The sequence below is a fragment of the Oncorhynchus gorbuscha genome, linkage group LG09 (assembly GCF_021184085.1).
Source record: "Oncorhynchus gorbuscha isolate QuinsamMale2020 ecotype Even-year linkage group LG09, OgorEven_v1.0, whole genome shotgun sequence".
NCBI classification, from domain to species: Eukaryota; Metazoa; Chordata; class Actinopteri; order Salmoniformes; family Salmonidae; genus Oncorhynchus; species Oncorhynchus gorbuscha.
In genome coordinates, this window is record NC_060181.1 from 3,880,054 (window position 1) to 3,907,909 (window position 27,856).

General features: G+C 47.8%; 1 protein-coding gene across 1 annotated transcript in view; it reads right to left on the reverse strand.

Moving 5' to 3' along the window:
• Positions 1–27,856, reverse strand: part of LOC124042645 (CUB and sushi domain-containing protein 1-like) — an 842,040-nt gene that overhangs the window by 430,419 nt on the left and 383,765 nt on the right. The window contains 2 exon segments of the mRNA XM_046360721.1: positions 6,667–6,791; positions 9,580–9,667. Of these exon segments, the coding sequence (XP_046216677.1) occupies positions 6,667–6,791; positions 9,580–9,667 (213 nt within the window).

The following is a 27,856-nucleotide window of genomic DNA, read 5'->3' on the forward strand; positions in this document are numbered from 1 at the left end:
GCATCTCTGTTTTGTCCGAGTTTAATAGTAGAAAGTTTGCAGCCATCCACTTCCTTATGTCTGAAACACATGCTTCTAGCGAGGGCAATTTTGGTGCTTCACCGTGTTTCATTGAAATGTACAGCTGTGTGTCATCCGCATAGCAGTGAAAGTTTACATTATGTTTTCGAATAACATCCCCAAGAGGTAAAATATATAGTGAAAACAATAGTGGTCCTAAAACAGAACCTTGAGGAACACCGAAATGTACAGTTGATTTGTCAGAGGACAAACCATTCACAGAGACAAACTGATATCTTTCCGACAGATAAGACCTAAACCAGGCCAGAACATGTCCGTGTAGACCAATTTGGGTTTCCAATCTCTCCAAAAGAATGTGGTGATCGATGGTATCAAAAGCAGCACTAAGGTCTAGGAGCACGAGGACAGATGCAGAGCCTCGGTCGATGCCATCAAAATGTCATTTACCACCTTCACAAGTGCCGTCTCAGTGCTATGATGGGGTCTAAAACCAGACTGAAGCATTTCGTATACATTGTTTGTCTTCAGGAAGGCAGTGAGTTGCTGCGCAACAGCCTTCTCTAAAATCTTTGAGAGGAATGGAAGATTTGATATAGGCCGATAGTTTTTATATTTTCTGGGTCAAGGTTTGGCTTTTTCAAGAGAGGCTTTATTACTGCCACTTTTAGTGAGTTTGGTACACATCCAGTGGATAGAGAGCCGTTTATTATGTTCAACATAGGAGGGCCAAGCACAGGAAGCAGCTCTTTCAGTAGTTTAGTTGGAATAGGGTCCAGTATACAGCTTGAAGGTTTAGAGGCCATGATTATTTTCATCATTGTGTCAAGAGATATAGTACTAAAACACTTGAGCGTCTCTCTTGATCCTAGGTCCTGGCAGAGTTGTGCAGACTCAGGACAACTGAGGTTTGGAGGAATACGCAGGTTTAAAGAGGAGTCCGTAATTTGCTTTCTAATAATCATAATCTTTTCCTCAAAAAGTTCATGAATTTATCACTGCTAAAGTGCAAGTCATCCTCTCTTGGGGAATGCTGCTTTTTAGTTAGCTTTGCCACAGTATCAAAAAGGAATTTCGGATTGTTCTTATTTTCCTCAATTAAGTTAGAAAAATAGGACGATCGAGCAGCAGTAAGGGCTCTTCGGTACTGCACGGTACCATCCTTCCAAGCTAGTCGGAAGACTTCCAGTTTGGTGTGGCGCCATTTCCGTTCCAATTTTCTGGAAGCTTGTTTCAGAGCTCGGGTATTTTCTGTGTACCATGGAGCTAGTTTCTTATGAGACATTTTTTTAGTTTTTAGGAGAAGGAGAAGTCTCTGGTTCAAGCCCAGGTTGGGATAAGGAGAAGTCTCTGGTTTAAGCCCAGGTTGGGATAAGGAGAAGTCTGGATCAAGCCCAGGTTGGGATAAGGAGAGGGACGGAAGCAAGCACTGTTACCTCAGTAATATAATCCAGTTCACTTCTCTTTCTACCTCTCAAGGACAGCGCTGTGATGCAGTGGTTTTCTGTTTATGCGTAGTACAGGTATGACAGTGTGATTTATGAACACTTAGTCCAGGAGGCTGAGTAACATTGTTTGGTTTAATTACTCAACCCAACTTTTGGGTTTCCCCCTCTCGCAGAACTTTCCAATTACAGGGACGTTGTAGAGTAATGACCCAGCGTTTCATGGTGTCGAATCGATGAAACAAGACAAATAATCATTTTACCAATAGATAGCCAATTTCACAACAATTAAAAGGGGTGATTGAATTAACCCGTTCCCTCCCAAACAGTGCTTAAGGAATATTGTCACTTCCATAGTCAATCAGTGATCAGTGTGTGTGTGTGTGTGTGTGTGTGTGTGTGTGTGTGTGTGTGTGTGTGTGTGTGTGTGTGTGTGTGTGTGTGTGTGTGTGTGTGTGTGCTCTCACATTGCTAAGAGGCTGGAGGGAGATAATCTGATGACTACATGGTATTTATATTTTTAACCTCTATTTAACAAGGCTAACTAGGTTAACTAGGTTAACAATACCTTCTTATTTACAATGACAGTCCTGACCCAGCCAAACCCTCTCCTAACCCTGACGACGCAGGACCGATTGTGCACCGCCCTATGGGACTCCTGACCAAGACCGGTTGTGATACAGACCGGGATCAAAACAGGGTCTACGCCTCTAGCACTGAGATGCAGTATCTTAGACCGCTGAACCAGGGTCTGTAGTGACGCCTCTAGCACTGAGATGCAGTGTTTTAGACCGCTGAACCAGGGTCTGTAGTGACGCCTCTAGCACTGGGATGCAGTATCTTAGACCGCTGAACCAGGGTCTGTAGTGACGCCTCTAACACTGAGATGCAGTGTCTTAGACCTCTGCGACACTAAGGATCCCTAAAGTACTCTGGGGATAATCTGATGATAGAGAGAACTACAGGGTATGAATTACTCTGGGGATAATCTGATGACAGAGATAACTACAGGGTATGAATTACTCTGGGGATAATCTGATGACAGAGATAACTACAGGGTATGAATTACTCTGGGGATTATAGAGACCTGTGTTTCATCTCAACTCATCTCCTACAGCACAGAAGCTACACTCCAGAGCATCCATATGTACCACACACACACACACACACACACACACACACACACACACACACACACACACACACACACACACACACACACACACACACACACACACACACACACACACACACACACACACACACACACACACACACACACACACACACACACACACACACACACTGTCACGCCCTGGTCGAAGTATTTTGTGTTTATCTTCATGTATTGGGTCAGGCCAGGGTGTGGCATGGGGTTTTTGTATTGTGGTGTGTTTTGACTTGGGGTTTTGGTGTTGGTATTGGGATTGCAGCTTAGTGGGGTATCTAGCAAAGTCTATGGCTGTCTGGAGTGGTTCTCAATCAGAGGCAGGTGTTTATCGTTGTCTCTGATTGGGAACCATATTTAGGCAGCCATATTCTTTGAGTTTGTCGTGGGTGATTGTCCTTAGTGTCCTTGTAACTGTCTAGTGTTCGTTTGCACCAATTTAGGCTGTTTAGGTTTTCGTTACGTTTATTGTTTTTGTAGTGTTTGTGGTTAGTGTGTTTTTTTCATTAAACATGAATCGTAATCTACACGCTGCATTTTGGTCCGACTCTCCTTCACACCTAGAAAACCGTTACAGAATCACCCACCCTAAACGGACCAAGCAGCGTGTCAACAGGCAGGAGCAGCCCAAAGAGGAGATGCGCAATAAGGATTTCTGGACATGGGAGGAAATCCTCGACGGGAGAAGACCCTGGACTAAACCAGGGGAGTGTAGCCGCACAAAGGTGCAGCAGGAGAAGACCCTGGGCTAAACCAGGAGCAGCCCAGGAGAAGAGGAAACAGGAGCAGCCCAAAGAGGAGGATGAACTGGACGGTAAAGGACCCTGGGCTCAGCCTGGAGAATATCGCCGCCCCAAGGAAGAACTGGAGGCGGAGAAGCGGAGAGGCGCTGGTATGAGGAAGCAGCACGGCGACGCGGATGGAAGCCTGAGAGTCAGCCCCAAAAATGTATTGGGGGGGGGCTCACAGGGAGTATGGCTATGCCAGGTAGGAGACCTGCGCAAACTCCCTGTGCTTACCGGGAGGCTAGAGAGACCGGGCAGGCACCGTGTTATGCTGTGGTGCGCACGGTGTCTCCAGTGCGGGTGCATAGCCCGGTGCAGTATATTCCAGCTCCGCGTATCGGCCGGGCTAGATTGAGCGTCGAGCCAAATGCCATGAAGCCGGCTCTACGTATCTGGTCCCCAGTGCGTCTCCTTGGGCCGGCTTACATGGTACCAGCCTTGCGCTCGGTGTCTCCGGTTCGCCTGCATAGCCCAGTGCGGGCTATTCCACCTCGCCGCACTGGCAGGGCGACCGAGAGCATTCAACCATTTAAGGTTGGACGGGTTCGGTGCTCAAGAGCTCCAGTGCACCTGCACGGTCCGGTCTATCCAGTACCACCTCCACACCCCAGCTCTCCGGTAGCAGCTCCCCGCACCAGGCTTCCTGTGCGTGTCCTTGTTTCAGTACCACCAGTGCCAGCACCACGCATCAGGCCTACAGTGCGCCTCGCCTCTCCAGCGGTGCCAGAGCCTTTCTCCTCTCCTGCGCTGCTGGAGTCTCCCGCCTGTTCAGCGCAGCTAGAGCCTTCCTCCTCTACAGCACTGCTGGAGTCTCCCGCCTGTTCAGCGCAGCCAGAGCCTTTCTCCTCTCCTGCGCTGCTGGAGTCTCCCGCCTGTTCAGCGCAGCTAGAGCCTTCTTCCTCTACAGCGCTGCTGGAGTCTCCTGTCTGTTCAGCGCAGCCAGAGCTGCCAGCCTGCATGGAGCAGACAGACCTGTCATGGAGCAGCCAGGGCTGTCAGTCTGCATGGAGCAGCAAGAGCTATCAGTCTGCATGGAGCAGCCAGAGCTGTCAGTCTGCATGGAGCAGCCAGAGCTGTCAGTCTGCATGAAGCAGCCAGAGCTGTCAGTCTGCAAGGAGCTGTCAGTCTACAAGGAGCTGTCAATCTACAAGGAGCTGCCAGTCTACAAGGAGCTGCCAGTCTGCAAGGAGCTGCCAGTCTGCAAGGAGCTGCCAGTCTGCAAGGAGCTGCCAGTCTGCAAGGAGCTGCCAGTCTGCAAGGAGCCGCCAGAGCTGTTAGTCTGTAGGAAGCCGCCAGAGCCGTCAGCCTACATGGAGCAGCCAGAGCCGCCAGTCAGCGTGGAGCTGCCAGAGCCGCCATTCAGCATGGAGCAGCCAGATTTTTCAGTCTGCCAGGATCCGCCAGTCAGCCAGCCTCTTCCAGATCTACCAGTCGGCCAGACTCTTCCAGATCCGCCAGTCAGCCAGACTCTTCCAGATCTGCCAGAACTGCCAGTCTGCCAGGATCTGCCAGTCGGCCAGGATCCGCCAGTCAGCCAGGGTCTGCCAGTCAGCCAGGATCTGCCAGTAAGCCAGGATCTGCTGAGACCACCAGCCAGCCAGGATCTGGTAGATCTATCTACCTGCCTGAGCTTCCTCTCACTCCTGAGCTTCCTCTCACTCCTGAGCTTCCTCTCACTCCTGAGCTTCCTCTCACTCCTGAGCTTTCTCTCACTCCCGAGCTTCCCCTCAGTCCCGAGCTGCCTCAGTCCTGAGCTGTCCTTCAGTCCCGATCTGCTCCTCAGTCCAGTGGGGTTCTGGGTGAGGACTACTAGGCCATGGTCGGCGGCGAGGGTGGACTATCCAGCGACGCGAGGAAAGGCGACTAAGACATTGACTGAGTGGGGTCCACGTCCCGCGCCGGAGCCGCCGCCATGGACAGACGCCCACCCGGACCCTCCCTATTGTTTTGAGGTGCGTTCGGGAGTCCGCACCTTAGGGAGGGGGGGGTTCTGTCACGCCCTGGTCAAAGTATTTTGTGTTTATCTTCATGTATTGGGTCAGGCCAGGGTGTGGCATGGGGTTTTTGTATTGTGGTGTGTTTTGTTTTGGTGTTGGTATTGGGATTGTAGCTTAGTGGGGTTATCTAGCAAAGTCTATGGCTGTCTGGAGTGGTTCTCAATCAGAGGCAGGTGTTTATCGTTGTCTCTGATTGGGAACCATATTTAGGCAGCCATATTCTTTGAGTTTGTCGTGGGTGATTGTCCTTAGTGTCCTTGTAACTGTCTAGTGTTCGTTTGCACCAGTTTAGGCTGTTTAGGGTTTCGTTACGTTTATTGTTTTTGTAGTGTTTGTGGTTAGTGTGTTTTTTTTCAATAAACATGAAACGTAATCTAAACGCTGCATTTTGGTCCGACGCTCCTTCACACCAAGAAAACCGTTACACACACACACACACACACACACACACACACACACACACACACACACACACACACACACACACACACACACACACACACACACACACACACACACACACACACACACACACACACACACACACACACACACACACACACGATTGAAAATAGAGATCCAATAGAGATGTCTCTCTCTGCTTTACTCTGATACATTAATCTAATAGAGACGGGACTCTGTCTGTCTGCCTTACTCTGATACATTAATCTAATAGAGACGGGACTCTGTCTGTCTGCTTTACTCTGATACATTAATCTAATAGAGACGGGACTCTGTCTGTCTGCTTTACTCTGATACATTCATCTAATAGAGACGGGACTCTGTCTGTCTGCTTTACTCTGATACATTCAGACACAGCTGTTGTAAACAGAACAACAGCCATCTAACATTTGACACATCAGCGTGTTTGGGTGGTTAGGCTTTTGAACACAAAGCCACACAGCCAGTGGGTAGACTAGCCGACACAGATACTGTAGGTCTTGACCGTTCTCTCCGCCTGTCACTGAATGGTGGGAGGATAGATGCCTTGTGGGTAGTAGAATGTCAGGATAGATGAGGGTCAGTTTCAGGCCTGTCCAGCTAGGACAACAGATAAACATACACACACACACACACACACACACACACACACACACACACACACACACACACACACACACACACACACACACACACACACACACACACACACACACACACACACACACACACACACACACACACACACACACACACACACACACACACACACACACACACACACACACACACACCCTTAGAGACTCCCATACCTCTGCAGATGGGTCGGTCGTCGCTCCAGCCTACGTAGCTGTCTGTGACTCTCAGGCAGCTGATGCTCTTAGAGCCCTGCAGCTCATAACCCTCATCACAGGAGAAGTGCACTGTGGCACCTCGCCTGTAGGGGGAGGTAGAGAGACAGAGGGTTATACACATAGTCATTACCTCTCTATACCCAGTGGTCTAGTCCTGAGGCATTACCTCTCTATACCCAGTGGTCTATTCCTGAGGCATTACCTCTCTATACCCAGTGGTCTAGTCCTGAGGCATTACCTCTATACCCAGTGGTCTATTCCTGAGGCATTACCTATCTATACCCAGTGGTCTAGTCCTGAGGCATTACCTATCTATACCCAGTGGTCTAGTCCTGAGGCATTACCTCTCCATACCCAGTGGTCTAGTCCTGAGTCATTACCTCTCTATACCCAGTGGTCTATTACTGAGGCATTACCTCTATACCCAGTGGTCTAGTCCTGAGTCATTACCTCTCTATACCCAGTGGTCTAGTCCTGAGTCATTACCTCTCTATACCAAGTTGTCTAGTCCTGAGGCATTACCTCTCTATACCCAGTGGTTCCTTAGTCGCATTTTTGAAAACAAACAACACATGCATTGTTTTCTCTTCCTCAATACATTTTCATCCATGTTACCTTCTCCTCACTCCTTCTCTCTCCTTCTCTCTCTCCTCACTCCTCTCACTCCTTCTCCTCACTCCTTCTCTCTCCTTCTCTCCCTCCTCACTCCTCTCTCTCCTTCTCTCTCTCCTTCTCCTCACTCCTTCTCTCTCCTTCTCTCTCTCCTCACTCCTCTCTCTCCTTCTCTCCCTCCTCACTCCTCTCTCTCCTTCTCTCACTCCTTCTCCTCACTCCTTCTCTCTCCTCACTCCTCTCACTCCTTCTCCTCACTCCTTCTCTCTCCTTCTCTCCCTCCTCACTCCTTCTCTCTCCTTCTCTCTCTCCTCACTCCTCTCACTCCTTCTCTCTCTCCTCACTCCTTCTCTCTCCTTCTCTCTCTCCTCACTCCTCTCACTCCTTCTCCTCACTCCTCTCTCTCCTTCTCTCTCTCCTTCTCCTCACTCCTTCTCTCTCCTTCTCTCCCTCCTCACTCCTCTCTCTCCTTCTCTCACTCCTTCTCTCTCTCCTTCTCCTCACTCCTTCTCTCTCCTTCTCTCCCTCCTCACTCCTCTCTCTCCTTCTCTCTCTCCTTCTCCTCACTCCTTCTCTCTCCTTCTCTCTCTCCTCACTCCTCTCACTCCTTCTCTCTCTCCTCACTCCTCTCACTCCTTCTCTCTCTCCTTCTCCTCACTCCTTCTCTCTCCTTCTCTCCCTCCTCACTCCTCTCTCTCCTTCTCTCTCTCCTTCTCCTCACTCGTTCTCTCTCCTTCTCTCTCTCCTCACTCCTCTCTCTCCTTCTCTCTCTCCTCACTCCTCTCACTCCTTCTCTCTCTCCTCACTCCTCTCACTCCTCTCTCTCCTTCTCTCTCTCCTTCTCCTCACTCCTTCTCTCTCCTTCTCTCTCTCCTCACTCCTCTCTCTCCTCACTCCTCTCACTCCTTCTCTCTCTCCTCACTCCTCTCTCTCCTTCTCTCTCTCCTCACTCCTCTCTCTCCTTCTCTCTCTCCTCACTCCTCTCTCTCCTTCTCTCTCTCCTCACTCCTCTCTCTCCTCACTCCTCTCACTCCTTCTCTCTCTCCTCACTCCTCTCTCTCCTTCTCTCTCTCCTCACTCTCTCTCTCCTTCTCTCTCTCCTCCTCTCTCTCCTCTCCTCTCACTCCTCTCTCTCTCCTCACTCTCTCTCTCCTTCTCTCTCTCCTCACTCCTCTCTCTCCTTCTCTCTCTCCTCACTCCTCTCTCTCTCCTCACTCCTCTCACTCCTTCTCTCTCCTCACTCCTCTCTCTCCCCTCTCTCTCTCCTCACTCCTCTCACTCCTTCTCTCTCTCCTCACTCCTCTCTCTCCTTCTCTCTCTCCTCACTCCTCTCTCTCCTTCTCTCTCTCCTCACTCCTCTCTCTCCTCACTCCTCTCTCTCCTTCTCTCTCTCCTCACTCCTTCTCTCTCCTTCTCTCTCTCCTCACTCCTCTCTCTCCTCACTCCTCTCACTCCTTCTCTCTCTCCTCACTCCTCTCACTCCTTCTCTCTCTCCTTCTCCTCACTCCTTCTCTCTCCTTCTCTCCCTCCTCACTCCTCTCTCTCCTTCTCTCTCTCCTTCTCCTCACTCCTTCTCTCTCCTTCTCTCTCTCCTCACTCTCTCTCCTCTCTCTCTCTCCTCACTCCTCTCACTCCTTCTCTCTCTCCTCACTCCTTCTCTCTCCTCTCTCTCTCCTCACTCCTCTCTCTCCTTCTCTCTCTCCTCACTCCTCTCACTCCTTCTCCCTCACTCTCTCTCTCCTTCTCTCTCTCCTTCTCCTCACTCCCTTCTCTCTCCTTCTCTCCCTCCCCTCCTCTCTCTCCTCTCTCTCTCCTTCTCCTCACTCCTTCTCTCTCCTTCTCTCTCTCCTCCTCCTCTCTCTCCTTCTCTCCCTCCTCACTCCTCTCTCTCCTTCTCTCACTCCTTCTCCTCACTCCTTCTCTCTCCTTCTCTCCCTCCTCACTCCTCTCTCTCCTTCTCTCTCTCCTTCTCCTCACTCCTTCCCTCTCTCCTTCTCACTCTCTCGTCCCACCTTCTCTCTCTCTCTCTCTCTCTCTCTCTCTCTCTCTCTCTCTCTCTCTCTCTCTCTCTCTCTCTCTCTCTCTCTCTCTCTCTCTCTCTCCTCTCTCATCTCTCTCCACTCTCATCTCTTTCCTCTCTCCTTCTCTCTCTCCTTCTCTCTCTCCTTCTCTCTCTCCTTCTCTCTCTTCTTCTCTCTCTCCTTATTTCTCTCCTCTAATTGTCTATTTCTATTGCTGTTCTGTATTTAGTGTTTTTACCTGAAGTCTGATCCTTTTCTCTTCCCTCGGTCAGGGATCCCCGGGTCTGGACACATGTTATGTCCCTGGGCCACGCCCATCTGAGACACTGAGAGGGGGATGAGAGAGAGAGAGAAATATGAGAGAGAGAGAGAGAGAGAGAGAGAGAGAGAGCGAGCGAGAAAGAGAAGAGTGTTTATTTTAATCACAGTGTTTCGCATAGCAGTCTTGCCAGCAAAAAAATCAAGGTAAATTAGGTATATCAACATTCTACCCAACCAGCCTTATTCTAAAATGGATTAAATTGCACATTTTCCTCATTAATCTACACTCAATATCCCATAATGACAAAGCAAAAACAGTTTTTTTTTGCAAATAACAAACAGAAATAAACTTATTGACATACACATCAGACCCTTTGCTTTGAGACTCAACATTGAGCTCAGGTGCATCCTGTCTCCATTGATCATCCTTGAGATGTGGCTACATTTTGATTGGAGTCAACGTGTGATAAATTAAATTGATTGGACATGATTTGGAAAGAGACACAACTCTATATATAAGGTCCCAAAGTTGACAGTGCATATCAGAGCAAAAATCAAAGTCATGAGGTCGATAGAATTGTCCGTAGAGCTCTGAGATGGGATTGATCTGGAGGGGGGGGGATCTGTAGCATTGAAGGTCCCCAAGAACACAGTGGCCCCCAGGAACCTTCCTAGAGCCGCCTGGCCAAACTAAATATAAAGGGATGGGGAAAAGGAGGAAAGCTCAGGACCCAGTGGTCTATTACACTGCCAAGACAACGTTTCTGAATGTCCTTGAGTGGCCCCGCCAGAGCCCGGATTTGTACCCGATCAAACATCTCTGGAGAATCTGAAAATACACTGCCTTCCAAACGTAAATCCATTTTTCCTATTGTGTTACAACCTGTAATTCACATTTAGTTTTATTTGGATTTCATGTAATGGACATATACAAAATAGTCTGAATTGGTGAAGTGAAATGAAAACAATAACTTATTTAATATTAAAATAAATGGAAAAGTGTTGCGTGCATATATATTCACCCCCTCTGCTATGAAGCCCTGAAAAAAGATCTGGTGCAACCAATTACCTTCATAAGTCATATAATTAGTTAAATAAAGTCCACCTGTTTGTAATCTAAGTGTCACACTATCTGTCACATGATCTCAGTATATATACATCTGTTCTGAAAGGCCCCAGAGTCTGCAACACCACTAAGCAAAGGGGCACCACAAATCAGCGGCACCACAAAGACCAAGGAGCTCTCCAAACAGGTCAGGGACAAAGTGGTGGAGAAGTACAGAACAGGATTCGGTTATAAAAAAATATCAGAAACTTTGAACATCCCACAGAGCACCATTAAATGTATTATTTAAAAATAAATGGAAAGAATATGGCACCACAACAAACCTGCCAAGAGAGGGCCTCCCACCAAAACTCACGGACCAGGCAAGGAGGGCATTAATCAGAGAGGCAACAAAGAGACCAAAGATAACCCTGTAGGAGCTGCAAAGCTCCACAGAAGAGACTGAAATATATGTCCATGGGGCCACTTTAAGCCGTACACTCCACAGAGCTGGGCTTTACGTAAGATGGGCCAGAAAAAAGCCATTGCTTAAAAAAATAAAATCTGGGAGACTCCATATGGACGAAGGTACTCTGGTCAGTTGAGACTAAAATTGAGCTGTATGGCCATCAAGGAAAACGCTATGACTGGCACAAACCCAACACCTCTTGTCACCCCAAGAGCATGATCCCCACAGTGAAGCATGGTAGTGCCAGCATCATGCTGTGGGGATGTTTTTCATCGGCAGGATTGGGAAACTGGTCAGAATTGAAGTAATGATGGATGGTGCTAAATACAGGGAAATTCTTGAGGGAAACATGTTTCAGTCTTCCAGAGATTTGAGCCTGGGACAGAGGTTCGCCTTCCAGCAGGACAATGACCACAAGCATTCTGCTAAAGCAACACACGAGTGGTTTAAGGAAACATTTAAATGCCTTGGAATTGTCACGCCTTGGTCATTGTATCTTGTGTTTTTGTTATATGTTTGGGTAGGCCAGGGTGTGACATGGGTTTATATGTTGTATTTCGTATTGGGGTTGTATTAATTGGGAGTGTGTATTATTAGGGGTGTGTCTAGTTAGGCTTGGCTGCCTGAGGCGATTCCTAATTGGAGTCAGCTGATTCTAGTTGTCTCGGATTGGGAACCGTATTTAGGTAGCCTGAGTGCGCGTTGTATTTCGTGGGTGATTGTACCTGTCTTTGTGTTAGTCACCAGATAGGCTGTAATTAGTTTCACTCGTTTGTTGTTTTGTATTCTCAGTTATTTCATGTACAGCATTTTCTTCATTAAAAGTCATGAGTAACCTACACGCTGCATTTCGGTCTGACTCACTTCAAACAACAGACGAAGTTCAATACAGAATCGCCCACCACGATTCACAGACCGAGCAGCGTGTGAACTGGCAGGATCTGAAAGAGGACGATATGGATTATACTACGTGGGAAGAAATCGACAGGTGGGCGGCCGACCCAGTGCGAGTGCAGGAGCCCGCCTGGGATTCCCTACAGCAATGCGAAGAGGGCTATACACGGATGGAATCGAAAAGGAGAGCACGGCTATACAGAGCGAAAACCGTAGGTAACGGGGGAAAGCGCAGAGAGAGAGTGGCAGAGTCAGGAGTCAGACCTGAGCCTACTCTCCCTGTTAATTGTGAGGAGCAGCAATATGAGGACTTCTGGTCTTGGGAGATGATATTAGACGGAAAAGGACCCTGGGCGCAGCCGGGAGAATATCGCCGTCCCAAGGAGGAAATAGAAGTAGCTAAAGCGGAGAGGCGTGAGTATGAGGAGGCAGCACTGTGACGCGGTTGGAAACCGGAAAGTCACCCCAAAAAAATTTATTGGGGGGGCTAAAAGGGAGAATAGTTATGCCAGGTAGGAAACCTGTGCATACTCCCTGTGCTCACCGTTGGGCTAGAGAGACCGGGCAGGCACCGTGTTATGCTATGGAGCGCACGGTGTTTCCAGTGCGGGTGCAGAGCCAGCTGCGACTTATACCAGCCCTTCCTATTGGCCGGGCTAGAGTGGGCATCGAGCCAGGTAAGCTTGGGCAGGCTCGGTGCTCAAGAGCTCCAGTGCGCCTGCACGGTCCGGTCTATCCAGAGCCACCTATACACACCAGTCCTCCGGTAGCAGCTCCCCGCACCAGGCTTCCTGTGCGTGTCCTCGCGCCAGTACCACCAGTTCCAGCACCACGCACCAGGCCTCCAGTGCGCCTCGCCTGTTCAGCGCAGCCAGTGCTTTTCTCCTCTCCTGCGCTGCCGGAGTCTCCTGTCTGCCCAGCGCCGCCAGTCGGCCCAGCGTCACCAGTCTGCCAGGATCCGCCAGAAGTGCCAGTCTGCCAGGATCCGCCAGAAGTGCCAGTCTACCAAGATCTTCTAGATCGGCCAGACAACCTTAATCATCCAGGTCCACCAGCCAGCCAGGATTTAGCGGAGCCTACTACCTGCCTGAGCTTCCTCTCAGTACTGAGCTTCCTCTCAGTACTAGGCTCCCTCGCTGTACTGGGCTCCCTCTCAGTACCGAGCTTCCTCTCAGTACCGAGCTTCCTCTCAGTACCGAGCTTCCTCTCAGTACCGGGCTTCCCCTCAGTACCGGGCTTCCCCTCAGTCCCGGGCTGCCCCTCTGTCCCGGGCTGCCCCTCTGTCCCGGGCTGCCCCGCTGTCCTGAGTTGCCCCTCTATCCTGAGTTGCCCCTCTATCCTGAGTTGCCCCTCTATCCTGAGTTGCCCCTCTGTCCCGAGTTGCCCCTCTGTCCCGAATTGCCCCTCTGTCCCGAGTTGCCCCTCTGTCCCGAGTTGCCCCTCTGTCCCGAGTTGCCCCTCTATCCTGAGTTGCCCCTCTGTCCTGAGTTGCCCCTCTGTCCCGAGTTGCCCCTCTGTCCCGAATTGCCCCTCTGTCCCGAGTTGCCCCTCTGTCCCGAGTTGCCCCTCTGTCCCGAGTTGCCCCTCTGTCCCGAGTTGCCCCTCTGTTCCGAGCTGCCCCTCTGTCCCGAGCAGCCCCTCTGTCCCGAGCAGCCCCTCTGTCCCGAGCTGCCCCTCGGTCCCGAGCTTCCCCTCGGTCCCGAGCTGCCCTCCGGTCCCGAGCTGCCCCTCAGTTATGTGGGGATCAGGGTGAGGAATATTAGGCCATGGTCGGCGGAGAAGGTGGATTATCCTAGGACGCGAAGGGGAGGAACTAGGACATTTATGGAGTGGGGTCCACGTCCCGAGCCAGAACCGCAACCATGGACAGACGCCCACCCTGACCCTCCCTATGCTGTAATTAGTTTCACTCGTTTGTTGTTTTGTATTCTCAGTTATTTCATGTACAGCATTTTCTTCATTAAAAGTCATGAGTAACCTACACGCTGCATTTCGGTCTGACTCACTTCAAACAACAGACGAAGTTCATTACAGGAATGGCCTAGTAAAAGCCCAGACCTCAATCCAATTGAGAATCTGTGGTATACTTAAAGATTGCTGTACACCAGCGGAACCCATCCAACTTGAAGAAGCTGGAGAAGTATTGCCTTGAAGAATGGACAACAATACCAGTGGCTAGATGTGCCAAGCTTATAGAGACATACCCCAAGAGACTTGCAGCTGTAATTGCTGCAAAAGGTGGCTCTCCAAAGTACTGACTTTGGGGGGGGTGAATAGTTATGCAAGCTCAAGTTCAGTTTTTAAAATCTTATTTCTGATTTATTTTTGTGTTTGTTTCACAATAAAACATATTTTGCATCTTCAAAGTGGTAGGCAGGGTAGCTTAGTGATTAGAGAGTTGGACTAGTTACGGGAAGGTTGCAATTTCAAACCCCCGAGCTGACAAGGTCCAAACTGTCATTCTGCCCCTGAACAGGCAAGTTAACCCACTGTTCCTAGGCCATCATTGAAAATAAGAATTTGTTCTTAACTCAGTTGCCTAGTTCAAATATAGGTAAAATAATCCCGTAGAGGATCTTTAGAGTAGAATTTGAGAAACCCAAGAAGACTTGAGGCTGTAAATCGCTGCCAAAGGTTCTTCAACAAAGTACTGAGTAAAGTTTCAAAATAGTTATGTAAATATTTATATACATTTGCAAAAAAAATAATTGCTTTTTAATTTATTTTTTATTTTATTTCACCTTTATTTAACCAGGTAGGCTAGTTGAGAACAAGTTCTCATTTGCAACTGCGACCTGGCCAAGATAAAGCATAGCAGTGTGAACAGACAACACAGAGTTACACATGGAGTAAACAATTAGCAAGTCAATAACACAGTAGAAAAAATAGGCAGTCTATATACAATGTGTGCAAAAGGCATGAGGAGGTAGGCGAATAATACAATTTTGCAGATTAACACTGGAAGTATAAATGATCAGATGGTCATGTACAGGTAGAGATATTGGTGTGCAAAAGAGCAGAAAAGTAAATAGATAAAAACAGTATAAAAACAGTATGGGAATGAGGTAGGTGAAAATGGGTGGGCTATTTACCTATAGACTATGTACAGCTGCAGCGATCGGTTAGCTGCTCGGATAGCTGATGTTTGAAGTTGGTGAGGGAGATAAAAGTCTCCAACTTCAGTGAATTTTGCAATTTGTTCCAGTCACAGGCAGCAGAGTACTGGAACGAAAGGCGGCCAAATGAGGTGTTGGCTTTAGGGATGATCAGTGAGATACACCTGCTGGAGCGCGTGCTACGGATGGGTGTTGCCATCGTGACCAGTGAACTGAGATAAGGCGGAGCTTTACCTAGCATGGAATTGTAGATGACCTGGAGCCAGTGGGTCTGGCGACGAATATGTAGTGAGGGCCAGCCGACTAGAGCATACAAGTCGCAGTGGTGGGTGGTATAAGGTGCTTTAGTGACAAAACGGATGGCACTGTGATAGACTGCATCCAGTTTGCTGAGTAGAGTGTTGGAAGCCATTTTGTAGATGACATCGCCGAAGTCGAGGATCGGTGGGATAGTCAGTTTTACTAGGGTAAGCTTGGCAGCGTGAGTGAAGGAGGCTTTGTTGCGGAATAGAAAGCCGACTCTTGATTTGATTTTCGATTGGAGATGTTTGATGTGAGTCTGGAAGGAGAGTTTGCAGTCTAGCCAGACACCTAGGTACTTATAGATGTCCACATATTCAAGGTCGGAACCATCCAGGGTGGTGATGCTAGTCGGGCATGCGGGTGCAGGCAGCGATCGGTTGAAAAGCATGCATTTGGTTTTACTCTCGTTTAAGAGCAGTTGGAGGCCACGGAAGGAGTGCTGTATGGCATTGAAGCTCGTTTGGAGGTTTGATAGCACAGTGTCCAATGACGGGCCGAAAGTATATAGAATGGTGTCGTCTGCGTAGAGGTGGATCAGGGAATCGCCCGCAGCAAGAGCAACATCATTGATATATACAGAGAAAAGAGTCGGCCCGAGAATTGAACCATGTGGCACCCCCATAGAGACTGCCAGAGGATCGGACAGCATGAGGTATTGTGATGTCATTATGAGGTATTGTGATGTCATTATGAGGTATTGTGATGTCATTATGATGTATTGTGATGTCATTATGAGGTATTGTGATGTCATTATTATTATGAGGTATTGTGATGTCATTATGAGGTATTGTGATGTCATTATGAGGTATTGTGATGTCATTGTGTAGATTGACGAGGGGAGAAAACGATGTAATACATTTTAGAATGAGGCCGTAACGTAAAGAAATGCGGAAAAAGTAAAGTGTTTTGAAAACCTAATAATACTTAATAATAATATGAATAACCTAATAACCCTAAACCCTAAACCTTGATGAATATCACTGTTTCAAGCATCAACACATAGAGTTGAAGTCGGAAGTTTACATACACTTTGGTTGTAGTCATTAAAACTCATTTTTTCAACCACTCCACAAATTTATTGTTAATAAACTTGACAACAAACTATGGAAAGTTGGTATATTTTGTGCATGACACAAGTACTTTTTCCAACAATAGTTTACAGACAGATTATTTCACTAATAATTTGCTGTATCACAATTTCAGGGGTCAGAAGTTAACATACACTCAGTTGACTGTGCCTTTAAACAGCTTGGAAAATTCCAGAAAATGATGTCATGGCTTTAGAAGCTTCTGATAGGCTTATTGACATTATGTTAGTTAATTGGAGTTGTACCTGTGGATGTATTTCAAGGCCTACCTTTAAACTCAGTGCCTCTTTGATTGACATCATGGGAAAATCAAAAGAAATGAACCAAGACCTCAGAAAAAAAATTGTACACTTCAACAAGTCTGGTTCATGCTTGGGAGCAATTTACAAACACCTGAAGGTACCACGTTCATCTGTACAGACAATAGTATGCAAGTATAAACACCACACAGCCGTCATACCGCTCAGGAAGGAAACACATTCGTTCTCCTAGAGATGAACATACTTTGGTGTGAAATGTGCAAATCAATCCCAGAACAACAGCAACAGACCTTGTGAAGAGGCTGGAGGAAACAGGTACAGAAGTATCTGTATCCACAGTAAAACGACAAAATACGACAAAAGCTGAAAGGCCACTCAGCCATACATTTTTTAAAACAGCATAGTTCGCAACTGCACTGAAATGTCCTCTGGTCTGATGAAACAAAAATAGAACTGTTTGGCCATAATGACCATTGTTATGTTTGAACAGCATCCCAACCGTGAAGGGGGTGCTTTGCTGCATGACTGGTGGTTCACACAATAGATGGCATCCTGAGGGGGGAAATGATGTAAAATGATGTGGATGTTTTTGAAGCAACATCTCAAGACATCCATCAGGAAGTTAAAGGTTGGTCGCAAATGGGTCTTCCAAATGGACATTGACCCCAAGCATACTTACAAAGTTGTGGCAAAATGGCTTAACGACAACAATGTCAAGGTACTGGAGTGGCCACCATAAAGCCTTGACCTCAATCCTATAGACAATTTGTGTGCAGAACTGACAAAGTGTGTGCGAGCAAGGAGGCCTACAAACCTGACTCAGTTACACCAGCTCTGTCAGGAAGAATGGGCCAAAATTCACCCAACTTATGGTGGGAAGCTTGTGGAAGGCTACCCGAAATGTTTGACCCAGGCTATGCAATTTAAAGTCAATGCTACCAAATACATTCTCACCCACTGGGAATGTGATGAATGAAATAAAAGCTGAAATAAATCATTCTCTCTACTGTTATTCTGACATTTCACATTCATAAAATAAAGTAGTGATCCTAACTGACCTAAGACAGGTTTTTTTACTAGGATTAAATGTCAGGAATTGTCAAAAACTGAGTTTAAATGAATTTGGCGAAGGTGTATGTGTACTTCCGACTTCAACTGTATATATCAATCACAGTTTCTCAGTCCAATTTGATGAAACAAATTGGTACAGTTTCCTACAGCGTTCTGCCTGCTCTGACATCCCTCATTACTAGAGCCAGAAGGGATTGCCTCTGAGCTTTCTTACCACTAAAAAAACATATGAAATAACATAGCAATTCAAATGTTAATATTTTGGGCCTGCATTTTAAATCAAAAGAAATATAAATTGTCAAATGTGCCGAATACAACAGGTGTAGTAGAACTTACAGTGGAATGCTGAATACAACAGGTGTAGTAGAACTTACAGTGGAATGCTGAATACAACAGGTGTAGTAGAACTTACAGTGGAATGCTGAATACAACAGATGTAGTAGAATTTACAGTGGAATGCTGAATACAACAGGTGTAGTAGAACTTACAGTGGAATGCTGAATACAACAGGTGTAGTAGAACTCACAGTGAAATGCTGAATACAACAGGTGTAGTAGAACTTACAGTGGAATGCTGAATACAACAGGTGTAGTAGAACTCACAGTGAAATGCTGAATACAACAGGTGTAGTAGAACTTACAGTGGAATGCTGAATACAACAGGTGTAGTATAACTTACAGTGGAATGCTGAATACAACAGGTGTAGTAGAACTTACAGTGGAATGCTGAATACAACAGGTGTAGTAGAACTTACAGTGGAATGCTGAATACAACAGGTGTAGTAGAACTCACAGTGAAATGCTGAATACAACAGGTGTAGTAGAACTTACAGTGAAATGATGAATACAACAGGTGTAGTAGACCTCACAGTGAAATGCTGAATACAACAGGTGTAGTAGAACTTACAGTGAAATGCTGAATACAACAGGTGTAGTAGAACTTACAGTGGAATGCTGAATACAACAGGTGTAGTAGAACTTACAGTGGAATGCTGAATACAACAGGTGTAGTAGAACTCACAGTGAAATGCTGAATACAACAGGTGTAGTAGAACTCACAGTGAAATGCTGAATACAACAGGTGTAGTAGAACTTACAGTGGAATGCTGAATACAACAGGTGTAGTAGAACTCACAGTGAAATGCTGAATACAACAGGTGTAGTAGAACTTACAGTGGAATGCTGAATACAACAGGTGTAGTAGAACTTACAGTGGAATGCTTACTTACAAGCCCTTAACTAACAATGCAGTTTTAAAGGAAAATTGTTCAATAAAAAAATGTAAATACAAGTAAGAAATAGTTCAAGAGCAAAACAATGATAACAGCGAGGCTATATACAGGGTATTACGGTACAGAGTCAATGTGGAGGCTATATACAGGGTATTACGGTACAGAGTCAATGTGGAGGCTATATACAGGGTGTTACGGTACAGAGTCAATGTGGAGGCTATATACAGGGGGTACTGGTACAGAGTCAATGTGGAGGCTATATACAGGGTGTTACGGTACAGAGTCAATGTGGAGGCTATATACAGGGGGTACTGGTACAGAGTCAATGTGGAGGCTATATACAGGGTGTTACGGTACAGAGTCAATGTGGTGGCTATATACAGGGTATTACGGTACAGAGTCAATGTGGAGGCTATATACAGGGTATTACGGTACAGAGTCAATGTGGAGGCTATATACAGGGTGTTACGGTACAGAGTCAATGTGGAGGCTATATACAGGGGGTACTGGTACAGAGTCAATGTGGAGGCTATATACAGGGTGTTACGGTACAGAGTCAATGTGGAGGCTATATACAGGGTATTACGGTACAGAGTCAATGTAGAGGCTATATACAGGGTGTTACGGTACAGAGTCAATGTGGAGGCTATATACAGGGTGTTACGGTACAGAGTCAATGTGGAGGCTATATACAGGGGGTACTGGTACAGAGTCAATGTGGAGGCTATATACAGGGTGTTACGGTACAGAGTCAAGGTGGAGGCTATATACAGGGTATTACGGTACAGAGTCAATGTGGAGGCTATATACAGAGTGTTACGGTACAGAGTCAATGTGGAGGCTATATACAGGGGGTACCGGTACAGAGTCAATGTGGAGGCTATATACAGGGGGTACCGGTACAGAGTCAATGTGGAGGCTATATACAGGGTGTTACGGTACAGAGTCAATGTGGAGGCTATATACAGGGGGTACCGGTACAGAGTCAATGTGGAGGACATATACAGGGTGTTACGGTACAGACTCAATGTGGAGGCTATATACAGGGTGTTACGGTACAGAGTCAATGTGGAGGCTATATACAGGGTGTTACGGTACAGAGTCAATGTGGAGGCTATATACAGGGTGTTACGGTACAGAGTCAATGTGGAGGCTATATACAGGGGGTACCAGTACAGAGTCAATGTGGAGGCTATATACAGGGGGTACCGGTACAGAGTCAGTGTGGAGGCTATATACAGGGGGTACCGGTACAGAGTCAATGTGGAGGCTATATACAGGGTAATACGGTACAGAGTCAATGTGGAGACTATATACAGGGTGTTACGGTACAGAGTCAATGTGGAGGCTATATATAGGGGTACCCGTACAGAGTCAATGTGGAGGCTATATACAGGGTGTTACGGTACAGAGTCAATGTGGAGGCTATATACAGGGTGTTACGGTACAGAGTCAATGTGGAGGCTATATACAGGGGGTACCGGTACAGAGTCAATGTGGAGGCTATATACAGGTGGTACCGGTACAGAGTCAATGTGGAGGCTATATACAGGGGGTACCAGTACAGAGTCAATGTGGAGGCTATATACAGGCTGTTATGGTACAGAGTCAATGTGGAGGTTATATACAGGGTGTTACGGTAGAGAGTCAATGTGGAGGCTATATACAGGGGTACTGGTACAGAGTCCATGTGCAAGGGGTACAGGTTTAGTCGAGGTAATTGAGGTAATATGGTAGGTAGTAAAACCATATTTGGTGTGATTTGAATGTTTGTGACGTGATGCCATTGTCTCCGGAGATTCTGGCTGTTAGTGGTTATCAGAGAAATATGCAACTCTGTTAATATGTGACAGATAATTACATTTCAAAATGGTGTATTTATTTATAATTTATTTATAATTAATTTATTATTTATAAATTCCTTTATAACTGGTTCAGCAAAAAACATGATTGTATTATTTTAGCCATAATATTCCTAATAAATTCTGTAAGGTTATGTAATTATATTCCCTGTGCACTCTTCCTGCCTCTGGCCCTCATCATAATCAACAGTATCATTTTTTAAAGTTTTTAGTTCAAAATATCTTTACCCCTCTCCTCCCATACGACAGCATCCTGCTAAAACATATCAACTGATTGAGACAGGAAGGGGAAGTGACACAGGGTCGGTGAGCCAGCCAACCCCGGCAGGGCCCTTAAGAGACAGGGCGGGGTCAAAGGCCCGACAGGCAGGGCCAAAGCCAATGTGACACCGGCTGATTAGCCGAGACTCTGGGCGGCTCTGAATATTGATGAGGGAGAAAAGGCCAGGCTTGTCATCGTTAGGGGAACGAAAAAATGGTTGGTTACCACGGCAGCAGGACGGAGAGAGGAAGAGATGGAGGAGAGAATAATGAGAATGAAAATAAAGAGGAGAAGGGCGAAGGAGGAGATGGGTATGAGGTGATGGAGGTAGAGGACTAGAGGAGATAGGTATGAGGTGATGGAGGTAGAGGACTAGAGGAGATAGGTATGAGGGGATGGAGGTAGATGACTAGAGGAGATAGGTATGAGGTGATGGAGGTCGAGGAGATGGGTATGAGCTGATGGAGGTAGAGGACTAGAGGAGATGGGTATGAGGTGATGGGGGTCGAGGAGTTGGGTATGAGGTGATGGAGGTAGAGGACTAGAGGAGATGGGTATGAGGTGATGGAGGTAGAGGACTAGAGGAGATGGGTATGAGGTGATGGGGGTAGAGGACTAGAGGAGATGGGTATGAGGTGATGGAGGTCGAGGAGATGGGTATGAGGTGATGGAGGTAGAGGAGACGGGTATGAGGTGATGGAGGTAGAGGACTAGAGGAGATGGGTATGATGAGATGGAGGTAGAGGACTAGAGGAGATGGGTATGATGAGATGGAGGTAGAGGACTAGAGGAGATGGGGATGAGGAGATGGAGGTAGATGACTAGAGGAGATGGGTATAAGGTGATGGAGGTCGAGGAGATGGGTATGAGGTCATGGAGGTAGAGGAGACGGGTATGAGGTGATGGAGGTAGTTGACTAGAGGAGATAGGTATGAGGTGATGGAGGTAGAGCACTAGAGGAGATGGGTATGATGTGATGGAGGTAGAGGACTAGAGGAGATGGGTATAACGTGATGGAGGTAGAGGACTAGAGGAGATGGGTATGAGGTGATGGAGGTAGAGACCAGAGGAGATGGGTATGAGGTGATGGAGGTAGAGGACCAGAGGAGATGGGTATGAGGTGATGGAGGTAGAGGACTAGAGGAGATGGATATGAGGTGATGGAGTTAGAGGACCAGAGGAGATGGGTTGAGGTGATGGAGGTAGAGGACCAGAGGAGATGGATATGAGGTGATGGAGTTAGAGGACCAGAGGAGATGGATATGAGGAGATGGAGTTAGAGGACCAGAGGAGATGGGTATGAGGTGATGGAGGTAGAGGACCAGAGGAGATGGGTATGTGGTGAATAGGTAGATGACTAGAGGAGATGGGTATACATTTCAAATGGGTATGAGGTGATGGAGGTAGAGGAGATTATGAGGTGATGGATAGAGGAGATGGGTATGAGGTGATGGAGGTAGAGGACTAGAAGTGATGGGTATGAGGTGATGGAGGTAGAGGACTAGAAGAGATGGGTATGAGGTGATGGAGGTAGAGGACTAGAGATGGGTATGAGGTGATGGAGGTAGAGGACTAGAAGAGATGGGTATGAGGTGATGGAGGTAGAGGATGAGAAGCCATAATGAGGAGATGGAGGTGGAGGACTAGAGGAGATGGGTATGAGGTGATGGAGGTAGAGGACTAGAGGAGATGGATATGAGGTGATGGAGTTAGAGGACTAGAGGAGATGGGTATGAGGTGATGGAGGTAGAGGACTAGAGGAAATGGTTATGAGGTGATGGAATAGAGGACCAGAGATGGGTATGATGTGATTAGAGGAGAAGGTATGAGGTGATGGAGGTAGAGGACTAGAGGAGATAGGTATGAGGTGATGGAGGTAGAGGAGACGGGCATGAGGTGATGGAGGTAGAGGAGACGGGTATGATGTGATGGGGGTAGAAGACTAGAGGAGATGGGAATGAGGGGATGGAGGTAGATGACTAGAGGAGATATGTATGAGGTGATGGAGGTAGATGACTAGAGGAGATGGGTATAAGGTGATGGAGGTCGAGGAGATGGGTATGAGGTCATGGAGGTAGAGGAGACGGGTATGAGGTGATGGAGGTAGTTGACTAGAGGAGATAGGTATGAGGTGATGGAGGTAGAGCACTAGAGGAGATGGGTATGATGTGATGGAGGTAGAGGACTAGAGGAGATGGGTATAACGTGATGGAGGTAGAGGACTAGAGGAGATGGGTATGAGGTGATGGAGGTAGAGGACCAGAGGAGATGGGTATGAGGTGATGGAGGTAGAGGACCAGAGGAGATGGGTAGAGGTGATGGAGGTAGAGGACTAGAGGAGATGGATATGAGGTGATGGAGTTAGAGGACCAGAGGAGATGGGTATGAGGTGATGGAGGTAGAGGACCAGAGGAGATGGATATGAGGTGATGGAGTTAGAGGACCAGAGGAGATGGATATGAGGTGATGGAGGTAGAGGACCAGAGGAGATGGGTATGTGGTGAAGGAGGTAGATGACTAGAGGAGATGGGTATAACGTGATGGAGGTCGAGGAGATGGGTATGAGGTGATGGAGGTAGAGGAGATGGGTATGAGGTGATGGAGGTAGAGGAGATGGGTATGAGGTGATGGAGGTAGAGGACTAGAAGTGATGGGTATGAGGTGATGGAGGTAGAGGACTAGAAGAGATGGGTATGAGGTGATGGAGGTAGAGGACTAGAGATGGGTATGAGGTGATGGAGGTAGAGGAGATGGGTATGAGGTGATGGAGGTAGAGGACTAGAAGTGATGGGTATGAGGTGATGGAGGTAGAGGACTAGAAGAGATGGGTATGAGGTGATGGAGGTAGAGGATGAGAAGAGACGGGTATGAGGAGATGGAGGTGGAGGACTAGAGGAGATGGGTATGAGGTGATGGAGGTAGAGGACTAGAGGAGATGGATATGAGGTGATGGAGTTAGAGGACTAGAGGAGATGGGTATGAGGTGATGGAGGTAGATGACTAGAGGAGATGGGTATAAGGTGATGGAGGTCGAGGAGATGGGTATGAGGTCATGGAGGTAGAGGAGACGGGTATGAGGTGATGGAGATAGTTGACTAGAGGAGATAGGTATGAGGTGATGGAGGTAGAGCACTAGAGGAGATGGGTATGATGTGATGGAGGTAGAGGACTAGAGGAGATGGGTATAACGTGATGGAGGTAGAGGACTAGAGGAGATGGGTATGAGGTGATGGAGGTAGAGGACCAGAGGAGATGGGTATGAGGTGATGGAGGTAGAGGACCAGAGGAGATGGGTATGAGGTGATGGAGGTAGAGGACTAGAGGAGATGGATATGAGGTGATGGAGTTAGAGGACCAGAGGAGATGGGTATGAGGTGATGGAGGTAGAGGACCAGAGGAGATGGATATGAGGTGATGGAGTTAGAGGACCAGAGGAGATGGATATGAGGTGATGGAGTTAGAGGACCAGAGGAGATGGGTATGAGGTGATGGAGGTAGAGGACCAGAGGAGATGGGTATGTGGTGAAGGAGGTAGATGACTAGAGGAGATGGGTATAACGTGATGGAGGTCGAGGAGATGGGTATGAGGTGATGGAGGTAGAGGAGATGGGTATGAGGTGATGGAGGTAGAGGAGATGGGTATGAGGTGATGGAGGTAGAGGACTAGAAGTGATGGGTATGAGGTGATGGAGGTAGAGGACTAGAAGAGATGGGTATGAGGTGATGGAGGTAGAGGACTAGAGATGGGTATGAGGTGATGGAGGTAGAGGAGATGGGTATGAGGTGATGGAGGTAGAGGACTAGAAGTGATGGGTATGAGGTGATGGAGGTAGAGGACTAGAAGAGATGGGTATGAGGTGATGGAGGTAGAGGACTAGAGATGGGTATGAGGTGATGGAGGTAGAGGACTAGAAGAGATGGGTATGAGGTGATGGAGGTAGAGGATGAGAAGAGACGGGTATGAGGAGATGGAGGTGGAGGACTAGAGGAGATGGGTATGAGGTGATGGAGGTAGAGGACTAGAGGAGATGGATATGAGGTGATGGAGTTAGAGGACTAGAGGAGATGGGTATGAGGTGATGGAGGTAGAGGACTAGAGGAAATGGTTATGAGGTGATGGAGATAGAGGACCAGAGGAGATGGGTATGATGTGATGGAGGGTAGAGGAGATAGGTATGAGGTGATGGAGGTAGAGGACTAGAGGAGATAGGTATGAGGTGATGGAGGTAGAGGAGACGGGTATGAGGTGATGGAGGTAGAGGAGACGGGTATGATGTGATGGGGGTAGAAGACTAGAGGAGATGGGAATGAGGGGATGGAGGTAGATGACTAGAGGAGATATGTATGAGGTGATGGAGGTAGAGGACTAGAGGAGATGGGTATGAGGTGATGGAGGTCGAGGAGATGGGTATGAGGTGATGGAGGTAGAGGAGACGGGTATGAAGTGATGGAGGTATAGGAGACGGGTATGAGGTGATGGAGGTAGAGGACTAGAGGAGATGGGTATGAGGTGATGGAGGTAGAGGACTAGAGGAGATGGGTATGAGGTGATGGACGTAGAGGACTAGAGGAGATGGGTATGAGGTGATGGAGGTAGAGGACTAGAGGAGATAGGTATGATGTGATGGAGGGTAGAGGAGATAGGTATGAGGTGATGGAGGTAGAGGACTAGAGGAGATAGGTATGAGGTGATGGAGGTAGAGGAGGGGATGGAGGTAGAGGACTAGAGGAGATGGGTATGAGGTGATGGAGGTAGAGGACTAGAGGAGATAGGGATGAGGTGATGGAGGTAGAGGAGACGAGTATGATGTGATGGAGGTAGAGGACTAGAGGAGATGGGTATGAGGTGATGGAGGTAGAGGACTAGAGGAGATGGGTATGAGGAGATGGAGGTAGATGACTAGAGGAGATAGGTATGAGGTGATGGAGGTCGAGGAGATGGGTATGAGCTGATGGAGGTAGAGGACTAGAGGAGATAGGTATGAGGTGATGGAGGTAGAGGAGGGGATGGAGGTAGAGGACTAGAGGAGATGGGTATGAGGTGATGGAGGTAGAGGACTAGAGGAGATAGGGATGAGGTGATGGAGGTAGAGGAGACGAGTATGATGTGATGGAGGTAGAGGACTAGAGGAGATGGGTATGAGGTGATGGAGGTAGAGGACTAGAGGAGATGGGTATGAGGAGATGGAGGTAGATGACTAGAGGAGATAGGTATGAGGTGATGGAGGTCGAGGAGATGGGTATGAGCTGATGGAGGTAGAGGACTAGAGGAGATGGGTATGAGGTGATGGAGGTAGAGGACTAGAGGAGATGGGTATGAGGTGATGGGGGTCGAGGAGTTGGGTATGAGGTGATGGAGGTAGAGGACTAGAGGAGATGGGTATGAGGTGATGGAGGTAGAGGACTAGAGGAGATGGGTATGAGGTGATGGACGTAGAGGACTAGAGGAGATGGGTATGAGGTGATGGAGGTAGAGGACTAGAGGAGATAGGTATGATGTGATGGAGGGTAGAGGAGATAGGTATGAGGTGATGGAGGTAGAGGACTAGAGGAGATAGGTATGAGGTGATGGAGGTAGAGGAGGGGATGGAGGTAGAGGACTAGAGGAGATGGGTATGAGGTGATGGAGGTAGAGGACTAGAGGAGATAGGGATGAGGTGATGGAGGTAGAGGAGACGAGTATGATGTGATGGAGGTAGAGGACTAGAGGAGATGGGTATGAGGTGATGGAGGTAGAGGACTAGAGGAGATGGGTATGAGGAGATGGAGGTAGATGACTAGAGGAGATAGGTATGAGGTGATGGAGGTCGAGGAGATGGGTATGAGCTGATGGAGGTAGAGGACTAGAGGAGATGGGTATGAGGTGATGGAGGTAGAGGACTAGAGGAGATGGGTATGAGGTGATGGGGGTCGAGGAGTTGGGTATGAGGTGATGGAGGTAGAGGACTAGAGGAGATGGGTATGAGGTGATGGAGGTAGAGGACTAGAGGAGATGGGTATGAGGTGATGGGGGTAGAAGACTAGAGGAGATGGGTATGAGGTGATGGAGGTCGAGGAGATGGGTATGAGGTGATGGAGGTAGAGGAGACGGGTATGAGGTGATGGATTAGAGGACTAGAGGAGATGGGTATGAGGAGATGGAGGTAGATGACTAGAGGAGATAGGTATGAGGTGATGGAGGTAGAGGACTAGAGGAGATGGGTATGATGAGATGGAGGTAGAGGACTAGAAGAGATGGGTATGAGGTGATGGAGGTAGAGGACTAGAGGAGATGGGTATGAGGTGATGGAGTTAGAGGACTAGAAGAGATGGGTATGAGGTGATGGAGGTAGAGGACTAGAAGAGATGGGTATGAGGTGATGGAGGTAGAGGACTAGAGGAGATGGGTATGAGGTGATGGAGGTAGAGGACTAGAGGAGATGGGTATGAGGTGATGGAGGTAGAGGACTAGAAGAGATGGGAATGAGGTGATGGAGGTAGAGGACTAGAGGAGATGGGTATGAGGTGATGGATGTAGAGGACTAGAGGAGATGGGTATGAGGAGATGGAGGTAGAGGACTAGAGGAGATGGGTATGAGGTGATGGAGGTAGAGCACTAGAGGAGATGGGTATGAGGTGATGGAGGTAGAGGACTAGAGGAGATGGGTATGATG